Source organism: Salvelinus alpinus, chromosome 2, assembly GCF_045679555.1.
Source record: "Salvelinus alpinus chromosome 2, SLU_Salpinus.1, whole genome shotgun sequence".
NCBI lineage: Eukaryota > Metazoa > Chordata > Actinopteri > Salmoniformes > Salmonidae > Salvelinus > Salvelinus alpinus.
Genome location: NC_092087.1, coordinates 24,931,368 through 24,953,453, shown reverse-complemented (window position 1 = coordinate 24,953,453; position 22,086 = coordinate 24,931,368). Strand labels below are relative to the sequence as shown.

Here is a 22,086-nt window from a genome sequence, read left to right as displayed (position 1 = left end):
GGGTATGTGGAGATAAAATGGGACCACAGAGGCTGACAAAGGGGAAGCAACACAGCTTGGAGATATGCTGGTGAGAATCCTCAATTCTATCGCTTTCCCTCAAAATAGTATGCCAGGCCCATGTACAAAGAAGTGTGTGTGTGTGTGTGTGTGTGTGTGTGTGTGTGTGTGTGTGTGTGTGTGTGTGTGTGTGTGTGTGTGTGTGTGTGTGTGTGTGTGTGTGTGTGTGTGTGTGTGTGTGTGTGTGTGTGTGTGTGTGTGTGTGTGTGTGTGTGTGTATTGATGATGGTTCAGTGAAAGAGGAGGCCAGGTTTGCTAGAGTAAGCTCCTTGAAATGTAGAGTACTGCACCTATCTTCATGTTACTGTCATTGAGAATTAAGTCGCCAAACCTTTCCTCTCTCTGGGGACCTCTCCATCTCCCCCTCTGCACTGTACTAATGACACGGTCCCTGCAGACTGTCACTACCGGACAGAGAAACAATGGGGAAATAATTACACTCTTTCTCACACTATACAAAATGCAGAACAGAGGATGAGAGAGAAGAGCAGAGAGGAGGTGGTGGGGAGGAGGAGGATGGGGGTTAGAGAAAGGATGAGAGAGAAGCGCAGAGAGGAGGTGGTGGGGAGGAGGAGGATGGGGGTTAGAGAAAGGATGAGAGAGAAGAGCAGAGAGGAGGTGGTGGGGAGGAGGAGGCTGGGGGTTAGAGAAAGGATGAGAGAGAAGAGCAGAGAGGAGGTGGTGGGGAGGAGGAGGATGGGGGTTAGGGAAAGGATGAGAGAGAAGAGCAGAGAGGAGGTGGTGGGATGGAGGAGGATGGGGGTTAGAGACCAGGATGAGAGAGAAGAGCAGAGAGGAGGTGGTGGGGAGGAGGAGGATGGGGGTTAGAGAAAGGATGAGAGAGAAGAGCAGAGAGGAGGTGGTGGGGAGGAAGAGGGTGGGGTTAGAGACAAGGATGAGAGAGAAGAGCAGAGAGGAGGTGGTGGGGAGGAGGAGAGTGGGGGTTAGAGACCAGGATGAGAGAGAAGAGCGGAGAGGAGGTGGGTGGGGGTTAGAGACAAGGATGAGAGAGAAGAGCAGAGAGGAGGTGGTGGGGAGGAGGAGGGTGGGGGTTAGAGACAAGGATGAGAGAGAAGAGCAGAGAGGAGGTGGTGGGGAGGAGGAGAGTGGGGGTTAGAGACAAGGATGAGAGAGAAGAGCAGAGAGGAGGTGGTGGGGAGGAGGAGGGTGGGGGTTAGAGACAAGGATGAGAGAGAAGAGCAGAGAGGAGGTGGTGGGGAGGAGGAGGGTGGGGGTTAGAGACAAGGATGACTAACAATTACAACATAATAGGGGTTGGCTCTCATTTCTGCTCTCATTAACATGCACCAAGTCATTTTCCTCTTAATGTGTGTGTGTGTGTGTGTGTGTGTGTGTGTGTGTGTGTGTGTGTGTGTGTGTGTGTGTGTGTGTGTGTGTGTGTGTGTGTGTGTGTGTGTGTGTGTGTGTGTGTGTGTGTGTGTGTGTGTGTGTGTGTGTGAGAGAGAGAGAGAGAGAGAGGGAGAGACGTGATTCCCATGCCAAAAAAAAGCCCCTTTCAATTGAATTGAGAGAGTTTGTGAATAATATTAATATTTATTCTCTATTGCAGGATGTCTGTTTCTGCACATTAAAAACCTTTCACTTCAGTCCAGCCCTGCTGTGAGTAGAGAGCATTCAGCTGCGCATTTTCTCACTGCGCGCCTGCGTCTCCGCTCCCTCTCTATTCTCACCAGATCAGGATCCATACCAAGCCGTTAGAAGCCCGGTGAAAAAGAGCCAGATCAGCTGAACAGCCTTGCGGACCACTCGATAGCCGCTAATAGGCAGCACCGAGCCCCGACGAACGCTTATTTAGCCTCACACTGAACACTGCATCAATCTCACCGTTTTTCTCTGTTTTACACTCTCTACCCTTACTGCGAGCAGATTCAAATGACAGTGGATTGGATTTTTCTAAAGTTCCCTCGTTTTATTTTAAGACAGTCTATTGCAATTCAGTGCAAGGATTTAGATTAAGCAATGTAAAGAAAACAGGAATCTGAAGTGACTAATAGCCAGAGATTGAGGATAATTAGTTTCATTCTTGTATTTTTCTCCAAAACGTCCTCCTCTCACAGGGTGGTCATTTGACAAATTGAGCACACTATAGAGACCCAGAACATCAAAGTTATTTTCCCCTTTAGCAGTAACCACCCCTCCTCTGTGCGGCATGAAAAATGGTAGCCTGCCTAGTGCCTACACCTTCTAAAAGCAAAATATTATCTTGACCCTGGTCCCTATTTCATTAGCCTATCACTGAACGTGTGCGCTCGAGCCCATGGAACAGTCACGAAACAAACAGGAAAGCAGGTGATCTATACAAATCAATGCAAGGAATTAAGAATGAAAAATACCCTCTTACCTAAATCTATAAAACCGATGGCATAATCAAAGTGTTTAGGAATCCGGGGGATAGCACGCTTGCTGTGTTACTTTTTCTTCACTTCACTGAATCCGGTTTCCGACTATAAACCAATCCTTACAACTGCCTGCCAATCTGGCGAAACCGGCCACAATCAGGCGAGCAGCAGGGTGGGCTACAGCTTATCCTGGTACCACGGCGCTGGAGCTAGGTGGGCTGTCTGAGTTCGGTTACCGACTGGATCCACCCTCTAATTACAGTATCTTACTGCGTCCCATAACAGCGGAAACCAAAAGAAGACAGTGGCATAGAGGTGGAGGTAAATCATTCATGACAGAAAAAAGTAACCAAAAGTGAATACATCCAAAAGAGCGAAAAGAGACTAATGTTTTCTAAACGTTCAACACTAGTTCATTGTGTTATTGACAATGGTCCCCCGCCAAAGCCCGTCAGACGGGTTCGCTAGCCGCTGGAGAGATGCAAGAGTGATGGTGATGGTAGAATGATAGTTGCGCTCCCCGCGCGCACACCTCTCGAGCTGGGATCGATTTGACATGAGAATTGTGAGCTGTCTTTCCCATTCTGAACACATGCGCTGCGCTCGCCCGCCCCATTTGCAATCTTTCAAGTATAGGCTACGTTCAGTGATGTCATAGTTTACAAGTCGCCAAGTGAGGGATGTGCTGAAATGACGGCATGGCAAGTCTGAGGAGAAAACCAAGAGATGATGACGAGCTCAGTGCGATCCAAAAGTTATTCTTTTTTGTCAGCATTGCGTTTCTGGTGGGTGTGGGGTGGGGGTCCTCTAATCGTTTTTAGACAGATTGGCAGATGCTCAACTATAGACCAATTGAATCGATTACACTTAGCATCACATAATAGGCCGGCTCACTTCCACACTTCAATCACATTACAAACGCTGCATAAATATCAATAGGCCTACTTGATTATGTGCCCATCTGTAAGCGCGTCGGTGTAATGTAAACTGAATCATCTCCGTCTCACAGATACGCTCCAAGAGAAAAGCTATCAATTATTTGATCCCAAGATTATTCTATGAGGGCTTTGCGATTGATTGTTTAGCGCAGTAGCCTATTTAGGCTAGTCATTAGGCTTTGGCCAGGTCGATGTCCGCTAACGACCTAAGGTGAGGAGGATCCGATATGTTCAGATGTTTTTCACGGCATATCATATGAAGGGGGCTTATCTTTCTGCTCACTAGGCTATATGTTTATAGTCTACACAACTTCTGTTACATTGATCGAATAAGCGAAAAATAGGCCTACGGTAGGCTACTGTAGCCTATGCTGCAGAATTGAATGCTTTGGTGGAGAGAGCATGAAATAAAAAGTGTTCTGAGTGTGCTCAGATAAAACACGACTAGACCCGGTGCAATTCAGCCAGTATATTCAATCTCTCCTTGCGATTAATTTCCAGCATCGAGTAGTCTACACTTCTACTGCCCAGGCCCCAGACATTTATCTAATAAAATATTTACCACGGACAACCTCGCGAACCTCCACCCTGGATTTTTTACGACTTGGTTTAAGTGAGCCAGCGGCTAGAATGTGAGCTGTAAAGTTTCAGTTGAAGGTGTAGACTACCTCTGTCTTTGCATGTCACTTAGTTTCATTGTGACTCATTATTTCCTTCTGATGAGGTTATAGACTAACCGGGGCTAAAAGTAAGCCTACATTTATCAATGTACCTGTCTGCATGAAATATACTTTTAAATAGGCCTTTGAGAAGATACTGCTGCTTTGAAAATAACCATGGGAAGCGCATACAAACGAAACACTACAGGCTTCAAATTACAGATTTGTCAGCCAATGTTGCAATTTTCCCTAACTGACAATCAGCAGTCTGTCTCTTCTTCCAATAGAGGACAAGGCCGATCAACCAGTGCTCCCGCACATTGGCTAACCGGGCTATCTGCATTGTATCCCGCCACCCACCACCTGCCAACCCCTCCTTTACGCTACTGCTACTCTCTGTTCATCACATATGCATAATCACTTTAACCATACTACTGTATAAAACCTGTATTTTTACTGTTGTTTTATTTCTTTACTTACCTATTGTTCACCTAATACCGTTTTTGCACTATTGGTTAGAGCCTGTAAGTAAGCATTTCACTGTAAGATCTACACCTGTTGTATTCGTCGCACGTGACAAATAAACTTTGATTTGATTTGAATTAACACCGTTATTAAGGACAGTGGCGCGCTATAGGACTTCAGAACCATGGAGAGCTCCCGCATGAACGCTTAAAATCCGCTGTTGTCTGCGTTGACTCAGCTGTCAGACCAGCCGCCAAACGTTGTTTGAATCAACTGAAAAGGATTTCAGGATATTTTGACAAATGTGTGAAACCACCAGAGAGCTAATGTGATTCGAAAATCCACCTCGTTTAGCGGTGTGGATGTTAGGCCTTTTAGCTCAAGTGTGAAAACGGCTAATGGGTAGGCCTACATTCCAAACTGCTGGCCATTCCGTTAATACTATTTCATCAAAAGCACTTATCTCATCTATCTTCCGCAAACGGCTGGGTTGTATTGGACCAAACCAAATGAACAGAAGAAAACACTTTACTGTGGGCATTAAGGTATGAGGTTAAATGGTGTGAAATTCAATTCATGCCATCTGTTTCTCGGTGCATGGCGCAGTCGACAAACTTGTATTTTCAGCCAGAGTAGATATTTTCAAAGAGACCAAGTTGAGGATATCAAAAATGCACATTTGTAATAGCCTATTTATAATATATTTCAATTTCAGATATCCCATTTGGCATGCCAGAGTTTATATAGGAAATACTGCTGAATGAGGAAGATTGGAGTAAAGGGCAAGACGACTCGTGTTCCAGGGACCCAAGTTATAGGATCCCTTCTGGGACTATTTCCACCCATAATCGCTGTCTCATGGAGAAAAACATTATGGAAATATCTAGTCATAACTTGAGGAATATTTCTTCCCCAATCAATCAATATTTCCACATTTATCCCCTGAAAGAGAATGTTTTTCTGCTTTGCGGGACGCCTGTAGAAGTGGTGAGGTAAGATGAGCTGACTGTAATTGATTTATCTCTGTTCAGTGGTGAGAAATATTTGCTTTATAAAATAAATTAGATTAGGTCGAGGTGATACACAATATAATGGATATTGTGCATAAAGACAAGGGGAAATGGATGAGAGAGGAGATAGATGATGAAAACTAAATCAAATATATGGCCTGAGTAGAAAATACATGAGCCTAGTAAGATCAACAACAAAAAGTGAGCTTTAGAGAACTAGGTCGACAAGTTACTCAACCGTTAACAAGGGACACTATATGCAGATTAATTTCACCCCTCAAACTACTAACATAATGTATATATGTATATATATATATATAAATATATATAACAGTGTGTAAGACAGTATATGAATAGGAAAGGTGTGTACAGCAGTAGTTATATAGGATGAGCCATGACTAGAATACAGTATATACACAAAGTGGGTAAATTAGTATGTAAACATTATTAAAGTGACCAGTGTTCAATGAATACACACCAATACATCTCTGTGTATATTCAGAGTGTATCTAAATTATGTATTGCAGTTCTATCCAGCATGTCTATCATTCACAGACTTTGTATACCATTGGCAGATATGTATATGCAAACAAAACCCGGTCATTTTGTTTTTGTACAGTCATATGATATGTGGTATAGAAAAGTACAATATTAGGGGGAGCTATATCTCTGCAGATGATCTGTCTATCTGGTCAAAATCACTGAGACAGGTCCCCCTTCACCCTTTGCTGGTATGGATTACTTGTTATTATGTCTCCAGAGAAGCCAAGACTCAAATAAAGGTCATATCTATGAAATGACTATAGGCAGAATTAGGTGTTTCTGGCTGGGATCAAAATGACCCAAAAGGACTTAACATTTTAGTCCATATTGATACAGAAACACTTAACAATGATTTCAATTTATTAAGAATATAATCAAAAATATCCCTCTGGGGTGAAAATAAAAATGTCATTAGGCCTATATTGACAGTAAGAGCACAATCCTAAAAAAACAAAAAACCCGCAGTGTAATAATTCTCCCTAATCTAGTCTGAATCACGGGCTGAGATGTGCGGTAATAACTTTACGCACAGCACACATCCCCATGAAGAAGACAAAGGCTGTCTTTGAAGGATCACTCCCTCTGCTTGCATATTTCAAGCTCAGAAGGCGTGCATTAAGAGCAACAGATGCAGTAATTCAACACCTCCAGTGGACTCACACCATTGCTTCTAACATGACGAAATAAGCCCACCCACGCAGAACTGTTTATAAAGCACCACGTGGGACACCTGAAACAAATACTCAAAAGTTGCTGTCATATGCACTAATGGCTAACACTCATAGATAATGAGTGGTGAGATGGGTTCTACCGCGCCCTAAGACCATAACTCAATTAGCACATGCTTTTTCCTAATTACAAAGGAGGCACGCACACACACACCGCGCACAGATGGCCAATGGACTACATCTGGTTTCCAAGGGGCAGAGCTCTCTCTCTCACACACACTCACTCACAATATTTGACTTTATGAGTCAAGTGACAATAACTCTTGGTACTTAGTTTTCCCAAGTTCTCATTTCTTTCCAAAAATACAAATTGTGATGATGTCTTATTCCGTTGTTAAAAGTAAAAAGTGGAGAGAAGGGAACATTGGGCTTGGCATCGATTTTCAACCTGCTGAAGGTTAATGAGCAGCAGACATCTTGGTTTCTCTGCTTTTGATCCCCTGCGTAGAGGTGATTATTTTCTTTATGCTGGTCACTGGCTGTAAACTGAGCCGACCTAGAAATAGTGTTCATCCCAGACAGCACTGGTGTCTGTCAATAATGGGAAAGTTCAGCCACAACATTGACAAGAGCACCTCAGATAGAGAGATTTGTGGTGGCAGTGTTTTGTATGGGGTACAACAGTTCACAACTCTTTAGAACATGAGCTATTCGGCCTGATGCGTCTTCAGATTTAAGATCTTGCATATCTATCTATCATTCTATGATCAACTCAATAAAACATGACCTAGATTTCAGAGGATTTCGACAGACTTATACAAGAGAAGCACTCTCACGCCTATCAATGCAGTTCCACACATCGTGCAATTCTCTCCTCTGTGATCCTGGGAAAAAAAGTAATCTACATTGACTCGTGTGGTGTTCTACTGCCATCTAGTGGTAAACAGGTGTCATGGCAAACAGGTGTCACCGACAGCGCAGCCGTGGTGGTTTTGAGGTCAACCAGATTTATGGTGATGACAAATAGATCTGAACAAGTGCCCTTTTGTGGGGAGCCATTCCTCCCAGCCCCCTGCAAACTAAAATAATGAAACCCTCAGCAATAAACTGTCTGAGATCAGCAATTCTTTTTGAAAAGTTCAGGAGATACTGTACACAGTTACTATCAAAATATTAATTTGAATAATGATTAATAAAATCATTGCTGCTTAAATTGCCCAAAAACAGAGAGATGTCAACACTTTTGAAAAGGTTTATTTCAAAACATTTCCATGGCTTTGAAATATAACATGACTTACAAGACTTTCCAAAACATTGACCAAAAGGTCTGACTCCCTTTCACTTATAAATAAAACATCCAGCTTTAGATTGATTATATCATTTGTGTTTTCCCTTTCATGGAAGTTTACTATATGTAGTGACTACAAAATAGTTGCAAAGACAATTCTGCGGTGTTGATAAAACGGGCACATTCACAACATGTTGAAAGTTCCATCCCTGTCTGTCTACAACACATCACTTTAAATCAGAAAATGCATAAAATAACTGTTTTAGAAAGTAAACAAATGATCATTCCGGCAACCACCAGTGGCAGCATGTCATAGAAATAGTCATTTGTTGTAAGGAGTGTATGTATAGCACATATACTGTTCTCTAACAAGGAAAATGGTAGCAGGTACTCTAAGTTTGCCAAGGCCATTTGATTTCTCTTTATTATCGCTACTGAGATGCACCTTGGGCTGTGTTGGCCTAGAAGGCTGTGTTATAGACTCACTGCAGAAAAAAATGAAATAATAAATAGCTGAAAAGTGATGTTTGTTTGTAAACCTAAATTTAACCTTCATAATATACACTGCTCAAAAAAATAAAGGGAACACTTAAACAACACAATGTAACTCCAAGTCAATCACACTTCTGTGAAATCAAACTGTCCACTTAGGAAGCAACACTGATTGACAATAAATTTCACATGCTGTTGTGCAAATGGATTAGACAACAGGTGGAAATTATAGGCAATTAGCAAGACACCCCCAATAAAGGAGTGGTTCTGCAGGTGGTGACCACAGACCACTTCTCAGTTCCTATGCTTCCTGGCTGATGTTTTGGTCACTTTTGAATGCTGGCGGTGCTTTCACTCTAGTGGTAGCATGAGACGGAGTCTACAACCCACACAAGTGGCTCAGATAGTGCAGCTCATCCAGGATGGCACATCAATGCGAGCTGTGGCAAGAAGGTTTGCTGTGTCTGTCAGCGTAGTGTCCAGAGCATGGAGGCGCTACCAGGAGACCGGCCAGTACATCAGGAGACGTGGAGGAGGCCGTAGGAGGGCAACAACCCAGCAGCAGGACCGCTACCTCCGCCTTTGTGCAAGGAGGAGCACTGCCAGAGCCCTGCAAAATGACCTCCAGCAGGCCACAAATGTGCATGTGTCTGCTCAAACGGTCAGAAACAGACTCCATGAGGATGGTATGAGGGCCCGACGTCCCACCTGTGGGACGTCGGGCCTGACTGCCATTAGGTACCGAGATGAGATCCTCAGACCCCTTGTGAGACCATATGCTGGTGCGGTTGGCCCTGGGTTCCTCCTAATGCAAGACAATGCTAGACCTCATGTGGCTGGAGTGTGTCAGCAATTCCTGCAAGAAGAAGGCATTGATGCTATGGACTGGCCCGCCCGTTCCCCAAACCTGAATCCAATTGAGCACATCTGGGACATCATGTCTCGCTCCATCCACCAACGCCACGTTGCACCACAGACTGTCCAGGAGTTGGCGGATGCTTTAGTCCAGGTCTGGGAGGAGATCCCTCAGGAGACCATCCGCCACCTCATCAGGAGCATGCCCAGGCGTTGTAGGGAGGTCATACAGGCACGTGGAGGCCACACACACTACTGAGCCTCATTTTGACTTGTTTAAGGACATTACATCAAAGTTGGATCAGCCTGTAGTGTGGTTTTCCACTTTAATTTTGAGTGTGACTCCAAATCCAGACCTCCATGGGTTGATAAATTTGATTTCCATTGATAATTTGTGTGATTTTGTTGTCAGCACATTCAACTATGTAAAGAAAAAAGTATTTAATAAGAATATTTCATTCATTCAGATCTAGGATGTGTTATTTTAGTGTTCCCTTTATTTTTTTGAGCAGCATACAACAACTAGTATTAAAAATACTTTTAGATTTATAAGACGGCTGTGTTTTAGTCGTGTGTTTGACTTCACCAAACTGTCCTCGTGCTGCAGGCTTACAGTTCATCATGGCTGGGCAGGGGCTGCCACTCGGGGTGGTGCTGGACATAGTCTGCTGCTTCCAGCACCAGACGCATGAACTCCTCCACGTCAAACGAGTAGTTGGTGAACTTAGGATGATCCCCCAGGGTGGGATGGTGACCCTGTGAGTGGTGAGTGTGGGGGGGGGGGGGGGGGGAGTGAGAGAAATTCTTTATGAACACTGCACTCCAGGTCTGTGATTTGTGAGTGTGTGTGTGAGGCAGCGTGAGTGTGTGTACTAAAAACAAAATGACAGATGAGTGTGGTGATAAATGCTGAAGCTACAGGTGAGCATTAGTCAGGTGTCTCTGGGAATCTAGGGCGGTGAGTTAGGTGGAGGCAAGAGTGGCGTTGGAGTTTCCCACCTTATCTTCTGGGAGCACTTTGTCCCTTTTCTGCCAAGTCACATATCGGATCCCCCGCAGCCGAGCCAGATCTCGATAGCAGCTCTCATCCTGACAGTTATATCTGTGGAGAACAGATGGAGACACTTCATCTCCTGCTCTCTCTCTCCTCTCTCTGTGGCGTCCGCCTTCCCGTCCTGCCTGATGAATGCCTGTTTAAATTAGGCCGTATTTAACCGCCACGCCTTGCGGCTAAGGGCTAACAGAGCACAGCATGCTGCCAGACCCACCCATCACACACATAGATACACAATACCATATCCAGCACAGATATCACTCTGCCCTGTTATGCTTAAGTATAAATGCCTTAAAGTACTACTTAAGTAGTTTTGGGGGGGTATCTGTATTTTACTATTCATATTTTTGACTACTTTTACTTTTACTTCAATACATTCCTAATGAAAATAATGTACTTTTTACTCCATACATTTTTCCTGACACCTAAAAGTACTAGTTGAATGCTTAGCAGGACAGGAAAATGGTCCAATTCACACACTTATCAAGAGAACATCCCTGGTCTTCCCTACTGCCTCTGATCTGGCAGACTCACTAAACACAAATGCTTTGTTTGTAAATGATGTCTGTGTTGGAATGTGCCCCTGGCTATTCGCAAATAAAAATAATAAAACAATCGTGCTAATATAAGGAATTTTAAATTATTTATACTTTTACTTTGATACTTAAGTATGTTTTAGCAATTACATTTACTTTTGACACTAGAGTATATTTAAAACCAAATACTTTAGACAAGTAGTATTTTAGTGGGTGACGTTCACTTTTAGTTGAGTAATTTTCTATTAAGGTATCTTTACTTATACTTAATTATGACAATTGGGTATTTTTTCCATCACGGCCTGTAGGCCCGTACTGCCATCCACAGAGCATGGAAGGACAGACAGAGACAAGGATCCAGTGAGACAGACACACACAGACCCAGAAATACAAAGACACAGTAAACCTGTTGTAGACGCACAGAGACAGACTGACAATTGTCACTCACAGCTCAAAGATGACGGCCCAATCAGGAAGGAAGAGCAGGTGAGTAAGTCCTGCCCCGTGAATCCCGATGAAGATGTCAGAGTTGTGGGTAATGCTGAGCTGCTCGAGGAACGGAACCTCCCTACAGACAGACAGACAGAGAGGTCACCCACCAAGCACCTGCAGCACTCACATCAAAAGCTTATATTTAAATTGAACTTACTACTTAACCCAATACTCCGACAGACTTCACTCCAACATACTATACTGTACATTCAATATTTACTCCACTCTAAAAGCGGTGTGTCAGACAATAAAATACAGCTGTTACACAATTCCCTTTGTGCTGCTGCATTGTATTCTCCAGCAGTACTATATAATCCAACATTACTTCCCTTAAACTGCATCTAAAGAATACACACTGTTCACTCACTTGTATTTGTAATCCACCACTCTGACCTCAAGTAGAGGCACAGTCTTCAGGGCGTTTATGAGCTGTATGAACGCAGTGAGATGCATTCTCTGATCAATGAGAGCTCAAACAAACACAGAGACTGGCTGCATAAATCACAGGCATTTTACGCTGGCAGTTTATAGCAAATACGATTTTAAATGGCCAGTTAAGCGCTGGAGGAGGCAATGGAGGGAGGGAGAGAGGGAGCAGAGAGTTGGCAGAGCTGCCTCAGCCTGGACTCACCTCCTGCTGGTTCAATATCTTACGGTAGTCTGTGCTGCGTGCCAACAACGTCACCCGAATCCTCCCCTCCTGAAACCAGGAACATAGGGGTGGTGAGATGATACTTACTGTGTGGCTCAGTTGGTAAAGTGGAACATGGCCCCTGCAACGCCAGCATTGTGGGTTCAATTCCTGGGGCCACCCATAAGTAAATGTGTGCATGCATGACTTTGAGACCCTTTGTATAAAAGCATCTGGTAACTGGCATATCTTAATATTATAAATATGACATGTATATTTTCTATGGTGCAGTAAGAGGAATTGCAACATCTGCAAATATTATGCTGATCTCATAATCTGACATATTAAGCCCATCCATAGCTTTTCAAGGACCTTGATTTAGACTTTATGTACTTGTAGAAAACTTCCACAACAAATAATTAAGGTAGGGGGAAGTGGGAGTTTTCTACAGTACTTAAAAAAAAAAAGTATTGATAATTTATTTTTACAAATATTATGTTCATGATAGAGCTACAGCCAAGCGGGCTGAGCTAACAAGGTTGAGAGCAAGCTTGTTATACAGCATTACCATCTCCTAGTGGCTAAAATGCTACGAAACTCCCTTTCAGTCTCACTGGCATTGTGCCACCTGAGGTGAAAATAGCCTGAGGAAGACAACTCCTGATGCTAAAAACAGAGAAACTGTGAAAGTGATCAGCCACAAAGACTGCCAGGAGAACCCCAGAGGGAGTACACCAACACCGCATAGTGCTAAATACATGCCTTTACCAAACTATTAAACATATTAGATGGATGAGATGAAACAGCAGTGTGTGCATAAGGAGAGCTGATATGATGCTGAGAAGAGCACAATGGTCTGGTGTCTCCCTGAGCCATTAATCAGAGGAATAAAAGGAGGGGCTGAAAGGGGCTTAGAGGGTGTCAGGGCCAGGCACACCTCTCATTCAGCTGGGAGACGCTATCGCAAGCACCGTCATCTCACAGGAAGCCTGTTAGCATATTCTTAGCATCAGCCGAGAATACACAATGAGCTGCATCCTCGCAAACGTCTTCAATGGTCATAAAGATACAGTCAAATGCACTCAGTCTGGGGTCGTAAAGACCAGTGGAGCCTGTATCGGGGAGTTACAGACCACTGAAGAAAAGGTGTGTGTGTGTAACAGTTTTAACTTTAGTCCGTCCCCTCGCCCCGACCCGGGCGCGAACCAGGGACCCTCTGCACACATCAACAACAGTCACCCACGAAGCATCGTTACCCATCGCTCCACAAAAGCCGCGGCCCTTGCAGAGCAAGGGGAACCACTACTTCAAGGTCTCAAAGCGAGTGACATCACTGATTGAAACGCTATTAGCGCGCACCACCGCTAACTAGCTAGCCATTTCACATCGGTTACATGTGCGCCAACAAAGTGACCTGTGCTATGTGTGTGTGTGTGTGTGTTTCAGTGTGTGTGTGGTCAGTATTCCTTACCACGGGTCCATCCTGTGGAACGCTGAGTCGATATAGAACATGCTGGGAGAAGGCCCTGAACATCCCTTCACTGTAGCAGTCAGATATCTGCAATTAACACGCCAAGAAAAAAAACATCCGATCCATTTGTATGTGTCCCTCACACGCACGCTCACACACACACATACATGCATAGAAAGAACACACACTCAGTGTCCCTCACATGCTCACACACACGCTGACACACGCTGACACACGTACATGCACAGAGAGAACACACACACAGTGAAATGTGTAATTTGATAGATATCTGCCAAATCCAAACATATTTCCATACACATGAAAAGACACATTTCAAATCCATGCAGAGCACAGATCTGTTATTCACTCCTACAGGCCAGAGCACAGGTCTGTTATTCACTCCTACAGGCCAGAGCACAGGTCTGTTATTCACTCCTACAGGCCAGAGCACAAATCTGTAATTCACTCCTACAGGCCAGAGCACAGGTCTGTTATTCACTCCTACAGGCCAGAGCACAGGTCTGTTATTCACTCCTACAGGCCAGAGCACAGATCTGTTATTCACTCCTACAGGCCAGAGCACAGGTCTGTTATTCACTCCTACAGGCCAGAGCACAGGTCTGTTATTCACTCCTACAGGCCAGAGCACAGGTCTGTTATTCACTCCTACAGGCCAGAGCACAGGTCTGTTATTCACTCCTACAGGCCAGAGCACAGATCTGTTATTCACTCCTACAGGCCAGAGCACAGGTCTGTTATTCACTCCTACAGGCCAGAGCACAAATCTGTAATTCACTCCTACAGGCCAGAGCACAGGTCTGTTATTCACTCCTACAGGCCAGAGCACAGGTCTGTTATTCACTCCTACAGGCCAGAGCACAGATCTGTTATTCACTCCTACAGGCCAGAGCACAGGTCTGTTATTCACTCCTACAGGCCAGAGCACAGGTCTGTTATTCACTCCTACAGGCCAGAGCACAGGTCTGTTATTCACTCCTACAGGCCAGAGCACAGATCTGTTATTCACTCCTACAGGCCAGAGCACAGATCTGTTATTCACTCCTACAGGCCAGAGCACAGGTCTGTTATTCACTCCTACAGGCCAGAGCACAGATCTGTTATTCACTCCTACGGGCCAGAGCACAGATCTGTTATTCACTCCTACAGGCCAGAGCACAGGTCTGTTATTCACTCCTACAGGCCAGAGCACAGATCTGTTATTCACTCCTACAGGCCAGAGCACAGGTCTGTTATTCACTCCTACAGGCCAGAGCACAGGTCTGTTATTCACTCCTATAGGCCATAGCACATCAGTCATACATTTAAACACCTGAATTTAAACATGATCAATATTTCATACCTCAAGGCTGCCCCCTAGACCTACAGTACCAGTCAAAGGTTTGGACACACTTATTCATTCTAGTTTTTACTATTTTCTACATTGTAGAATAATAGTGAAGACATCAAAATTATGAAATAACACATATGGAATCATGTAGTAACCAAAAGAGTGTTACATTCTTCAAAGTAGCCACCCTTTGCCTTGATGACAGCTTGCACACTCGGGGCATTCTCTCAACCAGCATCACCTGGAATGCTTTTCCATCAGACTTGAAGGAGTTCCCACATATGCTGAGCACGTGTTGGCTGCTTATCTTTCACTCTGCGGTCGAACTCATCCCAAACCATCTCAATTGGGTTGAGGTCGGGCGATTGTGGAGGTCATATGCAGCACTCCATCACTCTCCTTCATGCTCAAATAGCCCTTACACAGCCTGGAGGTGTGTTGGGTCATTGTCCGGTTGAAAAACAAATGATAGTTCCACTAAGCCCAAACCAGATGGGATTGCATATCGCTGCAGAATGCTGTGGTAGCCATGCTGGTTAAGTGTGCCGTGAATTCTAAATAAATCAAAGACAGTGTCACCAGCAAAGCACCCCCACACCTCCTCCTCCATGCTTCACGGTGGGAACCACACATGCAGAGATCATCCGTTCACCTACTCTGCGTCTCACAAAGACACGGCGGTTGTAACCAAAAATCTCACATTTGGACCAAAAGACATGTCCATTGATCGTGTTTCTTGGCCCAAGCAAGTCTCTTCTTCTTATTAGTGTCCTTTAGTAGTGGTTTCCTTTACAGCAATTTGACCATGAAGGCCTGATTCACGCAGTCTCCTCTGAACAATTGATGTTGAGATGTGTCTGTTACTTGAACTCTGTGAAGCATTTATTTAGGCTGCAATTTCTGAGGCTGGTAACTTTAATGAACGTATCCTCTGCAGCAGAGGTGACTCTGGGTCTTCCTTTCCTGTGGCGGTCCTCATGAGAGCCAGTTTCATCACAGCGCTTGATGTTTTTTTCGACTGCACTTGAAGAAACTTTCAACATGTTTTTTAAATGTTCCACATTGACTGACCTTCAAGTCTTAAAGTAATGATGGACTGTTGTTTTTCTTTGCTATTTGAGCTGTTTTTGACATAATATGGACTTGGCTTTTACCAAATAGGGCTATCTTCTTTATACCACCCCTACCTTGTCACAACACAACTGATTGGCTCAAACGCATTAAGAATGAAAAAAAATCCACAAATTAACCTTTAACAAGGCACACCTGTTAATTGAAATGCATTCCAGGTGACTACCCCATTAAGCTGGTTGAGAGAATGCCAAAAGTATGCAAAGCTGTCATCAAGGCAAAGGGTGGCTACTTTGAAGAAACTCAAATATAAAATATATTTTGATTTGTTGAACACTTTTTTGGTTACTACATGATTCCATATGTGTTATTTCATAGTTTTGATGTCTTCACTATTATTCTACAATGTAGAAAATAGTAAAAATAAAGAAAAACCCTGGAATGAGTAGGTGTGATCAAACTTTTGACTGGTACTGTACGTATTTACATGTTACCATGTGTACACAAATCTCCTTGAAATGATCATTTAAATTACATAAGAGCTGGACACGATGAATACAAAACATAAATATTTGACCTAAATTGCATGTTATTACCAACTGGATATCAGAAGATGCAGGAAAACGGAATGAGGAGGCGAGAAGCATGAACAAAAAAAAGCACGGACATAAAGTCTGCGTGATAAAAATAGGCAAACGCATGGAGTCAGGAAGGCAGGGACATCCCAAGAAGTTCAAAGGGATTCAGATTTCCTCAAAGGTGGTGCAATTCTATCTCTATATTTTTATTACATAGGAGATACAGACAGAATTACGTACCAAAGGTGTGTTATAGAACAGCCCATATCTCATCCTGGGGAGCAGGGAGAACACGGAATCTTTGAAGCACACCTGTTTCAAGGTAATGGACACGTTAAACAACCATGTACGACCACACTCGCACGCACACACACACATACACACACACAACCGAGCTTTGATTCTTTTACCCTTTTAGTGTCAAATGTTTTCAGATGGATGATGTCATAGTCAGAGAAAGCCTTCCATGTCTCACTGAACAGATCCCCATATCCATTAAAACTCTGAAAGGGAAGAAACATACATAAGAAAGCCAACTTTGAAATTAAGTTGCTTCATCAAACTGGCTAAACTCAATTCCAGATTACATGGAGACGATTAGGAAACAGTGGTTTGTATTATGGTGTATGTTTCATTAGAACCTTTCCCAGCAGTCAGCCACCAGTTTACTGAACAACTTGTGTTGTTTGTCAGATGAAAGGCCCTTCCTTTCCTTCTCGCTGTCATTTTCTCTCCCTCCCTCTATTTCTTTACCCTTATCCTTCACTTCCACAGCCAGAGGGGGGAACAATGGACAGGATAAGGTTTCCCATAAATCATTCTGTTTTTCACCTACTACTTCCCGTTGACCCCCTCCGCACGCAAGTAGTCACATGTAAAACACAGCACCACCATACACAACCCTCTGGTCAACAACCCTACTAACTCTTCTTTACACAACCCTCTGGTCAACAACCATACTAACTCTTCTTTACACAACCCTCTGGTCAACAACCATACTAACTCTTCTTTACACAACCCTCTGGTCAACAACCATACTAACTCTTCTTTACACAACCCTCTGGTCAACAACCCTACTAACAACCCTCTGGTCAACAACCCTACTAACAACCCTCTGGTCAACAATCATACTAACTCTTCTTTACACAACCCTGTGGTCAACAACCATACTAACTCTTCTTTACACAACCCTCTGGTCAACAACCATACTAACTCTTCTTTACACAACCCTCTGGTCAACAACCATACTAACTCTTCTTTACACAATCCTCTGGTCAACAACCATACTAACTCTTCTTTACACAACCCTCTGGTCAACAACCATACTACCTCTTCTTTACACAACCCTCTGGTCAACAACCCTACTAACCCTTCTTTACACAACCCTCTGGTCAACAACCATACTAACTCTTCTTTACACAACCCTCTGGTCAACAACCCTACTAACTCTTCTTTACACAACCCTCTGGTCAACAACCATACTAACTCTTCTTTACACAACCCTCTGGTCAACAACCATACTAACTCTTCTTTACACAACCCTCTGGTCAACAACCCTACTAACAACCCTCTGGTCAACAACCCTACTAACTCTTCTTTACACAACCCTCTGGTCAACAACCCTACTAACAACCCTCTGGTCAACAACCCTACTAACTCTTCTTTCTGTACAGTACAAACAGCTTTGAACAAAACAACAGCTTGTAACATGTTGGAATCTCCAATTAGCCTATGGAGGGCCCAGCTGAGTCCTCACCAGATATCTTGCACCTATACAGTCCTCTCAGATCAGTGAAATGGAGACGGGCTGCAGAATGTTGTACCTACCGTATCCCACATAAGGATATTGATGTCTCTGCTGAAGGAGTTGTTGATGTGCTGGGAAATGTACAGGTTGACAAAGTCACAGAAGTGATGGTACATGTTCACCCCTGTGAAAAAGACACATTCAGGTTTGTCCATCACATCTCAGTACATCTGTTACTGTGTCACTAGTTCTACACTGTACACAAACGGAATAAGTTATTTGACATTGTACTAAAAGGCATGAGGATTGTTCCCACCTGCATCAAGCTTCATGAATACAGTAGGTTTCTCAATGATGATGTCACAATGCTCTTCATCTGTGGGGTTGAAGTCCAGCTCTGTGTATGCCTGCAGTTCAGCATACCTTGGAAAGGAAAAAGAGTGTGTTTCAGAGAGTTTCATGTCTGTGTCATTCATCAACCAATCAAATACTTTTGTTTACAAAGTGAAATGTCCTTAGAAAGAAGAAACCTTGATATGAATCAGTTCAGGGAGGGGCATAAGGATTTTCTCTGTGTTGTCTCACCAGGACTGCAGAGGGCTCTTGTGCTCTCCTTCTGCGGCCAGCGCTAGGCTGTTCAGACTACAACGCCCCCCAATCTCCCCCTCCTGGAGAAAGTCCTCCTTATACCTGCAGAGAAAACACAGGTGTGTCCCACACTTCTTTAATTTATTTCATTAGGCTAAGAAAAGTGTCTGCCATATTGCCTATCCTGTATTTTAGTTCGATGAAGATGAAGGGACAAGCAAATGGAAGAAACAGACCCAAAATAAACTACTGGAATTCTTCCCCTGACATGGTCCACACAGGAAAATAAGGAACCCAGATGGGTCGCTAGACAGAAAGTGTCAACCAAGGTGCACTGACCTCTCATGACCCCTGCGAGGGTTCCTCAGGTCCAGGTACAGATTGGTCGCCCTGCAGAAGCGAGTGTGGCTGGAGCATTTCAGAGATGAATCTCCCTAGAAATAAAATGTGAGCATTTAGCAAATGCCTTTTCTGTTAATCCCTGTTGTTTATCCCTGTGGATCCCTGAGTCCTCTGTGTGCAGCTGCACCGAGGGATGGCAGGGTCTTACAGGATTGGTGGCCTTGCAGAGGGTCTTCATCTCACTGAGGCGCTCCATGACATAACCAAAGTCTGCCTGTTTCCAGAACAGCTCCTGGGCTGCCTCCACTGAGCTGGCCCTTGGGAGTACAAAGAGCTCTGTTAGGCCAAACCAGCTGCAGAAATGCATTATGCACATCCACATGTATGACAGGAGCTTGGCACAATATGCTAATGAATAAAAGGAAATGCAGAGAGGGGGATTGGGGCAATGCAGAGAGAGGGATTGTGTTGTACCATCCAGAGTGGATCTTGGTGCAGACAGGATAGCCAAAGCGGTTCTCTGGGGCACAGTTCTCCTCATAGCCCCAGCAGGACGACACATCCAGCAGAGCATCCTGTCGTAAAACATTAAGGGTGGGGGAGGGGGAGAGAAGCACTAAAGATGTGCTAACACACACTTGCATAGACAATGAAAGTCCACACTAAACAGCTACTTGTACCACCATGATACACATAAAAATGTGTATGTGGTCACTGTCCAAAGCTTTACATTTTCAATAATCGTAAACTTAAGTTCTTAACGTTTTTGTCGCTCTCTGTCCACAAATCTGGCTGCTTAGAAAATGGATTCACCTTGACAAAAATTCAACTCAGTTCAAGAATTTAAAAGAGCTAATCCCACTCCACACTATGAATGACAACACCCAACATGATACGATACCCAACATAATAACACAGTGATAATAACAGAGTGATAATAACAGTGTTGATAATAACAAAATGATAATAAAACAGTAGCTCAATGAAAGTGCAGTTCTTACTTTAAAAGGGCAGAGCGGGTCCTCTCGACAAAGCCTGGCCACTCTCTTGTTAGTGTGGAGGAAGTAGGGGATATGGTGCTGTGGCAGAGCGAGGCTGCTGTAGTGGAATGGTGGTTTGTGGCTGGTGTTCTCAGCCTCCTCGGCAGCTACCACAGTGTAAGTACAGACCATGACCAGTGCTACCAACAGCAGCATAGTCAGTTCCACAGAAACACATGGGAGAGTCGTCTTGGCTTACCTCACAGCACAACCCAAACTCTGTGGAGAGAGAAAGAGAGAAAAAAGAGAGACAGAGAAAGAGATGGAGAAAGAAAGTGCGAGAGAGGCAGATACACTGTAATCTAGGGTAGAGATGTATACTGCAGTTTACAAGCGTGTGGGTATAGACCATAGTGTGGGAACCTGCCTCGAGGCGGATCTTAACTCCATATAGGAGAGGTCCTAGTGAAGGAAACATTAGTGACCTTTTTCCTACCATTGTTTGAGAAAACAAGTACAGGACCTGTATGACATGTGACCCATGAGAACACAGCTACCAAAAAAGGTCAGACTAGAAGAATATCCACACATAACATCATCATATTATATTTCCATGCTGCTGTTCTTGTCCTGGGGGGGGGAACTTATTGGTGGAAAATGTGTTTGTTGATGCATATGCTGACACAACCATAGACTGCTGAGCAAGGCAAAACGTTAAATACAGTATACAGTTGCCTAGCCTGCTTTACACACCGGCTGAGAGACTTTTTATTTTATTAGTGTAACAATGAGCCAAATATCTGAGATGCTTTTGAGTCCGTGGGAAAATGCCATAAGGCTTCAAAACATAAAGATACTCAAGTCGTTAGTGGGCCTATATGTAAGTTCAGAGCCTTGAATAATAACACCAACAAGCTATATGTGGGATAACATAATTACGACATGCGTTTCTGTTGTAAAATGTTGCTCCCTGAAGCTATTAAGTTAGCCGTCTAGACTTCTCTTAGGGAGTGTCGCTGGCCGTCTATTGTATCTAAGTAATAAATTGCGCATCCAGAACACACTCGTTTTCTTGAATGCTACAATGTAAACCACACCATCACCACCTATACGCGCAGTGACACATTGTATCCGATTTTAACTAGTTATCCAGCTACAAGATAATCATCTGTAGCTTACAGGCAGGGAACGACTATCACCGCTCGTTAACAAATTGAACCGATATTATTAATACACGCACATTGCAAAACGCCCCTAAAATGTCTGGACTATAATATTTATTTGCATTTCTAGACAAATCATCATCATTGCGCTCTCGCAACGCAGACATCGTCAGCTTACAACATTCTTGGTGTCACCGCTTTTGCTGGTAACGTACACCGTACAATTAACTACAATCCGAGTGAAAGGGGTGACAGCGAAAGTTTAGAACCAGCAAACTTCGAAAAACTACTTGTCGGAAATAGAAACATTATGTGGTCGATCGGTAGATTAAACTACACATAAAACCTGGCGCTTACCTTCTGCAAACAAAAACGTATGCTCCAGGTCGCCATAACACCGGAAACCTTACACCGGCATGCAGTATATTATTAGTCACAAGGTGGAGTTGTAGGATGTTGTTCAGACTTGCAGAAGTGCAATTGTTTTTGCCAACAATTCTGCAACAAAAAAAGCACATCAAGAATAAATCCCCACCCCAATAAATTTTTATTTACAGACTCTACATTTTAGACCCCGAGAATCTTGTAAATCAGTGTTTTTAACTTCATGTCTATGCCCCATGTGTAATTTGTGAAGAAACCTGTAAACTATTGACTACATTCCACTGTGCAATATTCTTTCTTTTTGATACATTTGTTATAACAGTTAATTGTTTGAATTTGGACAGAAACCCAGTAAGGGAAACA

General features: G+C 43.7%; 2 protein-coding genes across 2 annotated transcripts in view; both read right to left on the bottom strand.

The window, feature by feature from the left end:
• LOC139557434 (chemokine-like protein TAFA-4) overlaps window positions 1-3,070 on the bottom strand; it is a 46,983-nt gene extending 43,913 nt beyond the window's left edge. The window contains exon 1 of the mRNA XM_071372239.1: window positions 2,423-3,070. The gene's annotated coding sequence lies outside the window, so the exon portion shown is untranslated. The remainder of the gene's footprint in view (window positions 1-2,422) is intronic.
• A 4,871-nt stretch (window positions 3,071-7,941) lies between these two features.
• eogt (EGF domain-specific O-linked N-acetylglucosamine (GlcNAc) transferase) lies at window positions 7,942-21,824 on the bottom strand. The gene is made up of 16 exons (XM_071372224.1): window positions 21,697-21,824; window positions 20,198-20,455; window positions 19,671-19,771; window positions 19,405-19,513; window positions 19,194-19,288; window positions 18,852-18,956; window positions 18,583-18,689; window positions 18,347-18,450; window positions 16,930-17,022; window positions 16,760-16,831; window positions 13,523-13,609; window positions 12,052-12,120; window positions 11,788-11,849; window positions 11,377-11,496; window positions 10,338-10,440; window positions 7,942-10,094 (listed from the first exon to the last, which is right to left on the bottom strand). Exons 2-16 carry the CDS (start codon window positions 20,390-20,392, stop codon window positions 9,948-9,950), a joined length of 1,569 nt encoding a protein of 522 aa, XP_071228325.1. The 5' UTR covers window positions 20,393-20,455; window positions 21,697-21,824; the 3' UTR covers window positions 7,942-9,947.
• Window positions 21,825-22,086: the final 262 nt, after the last annotated feature.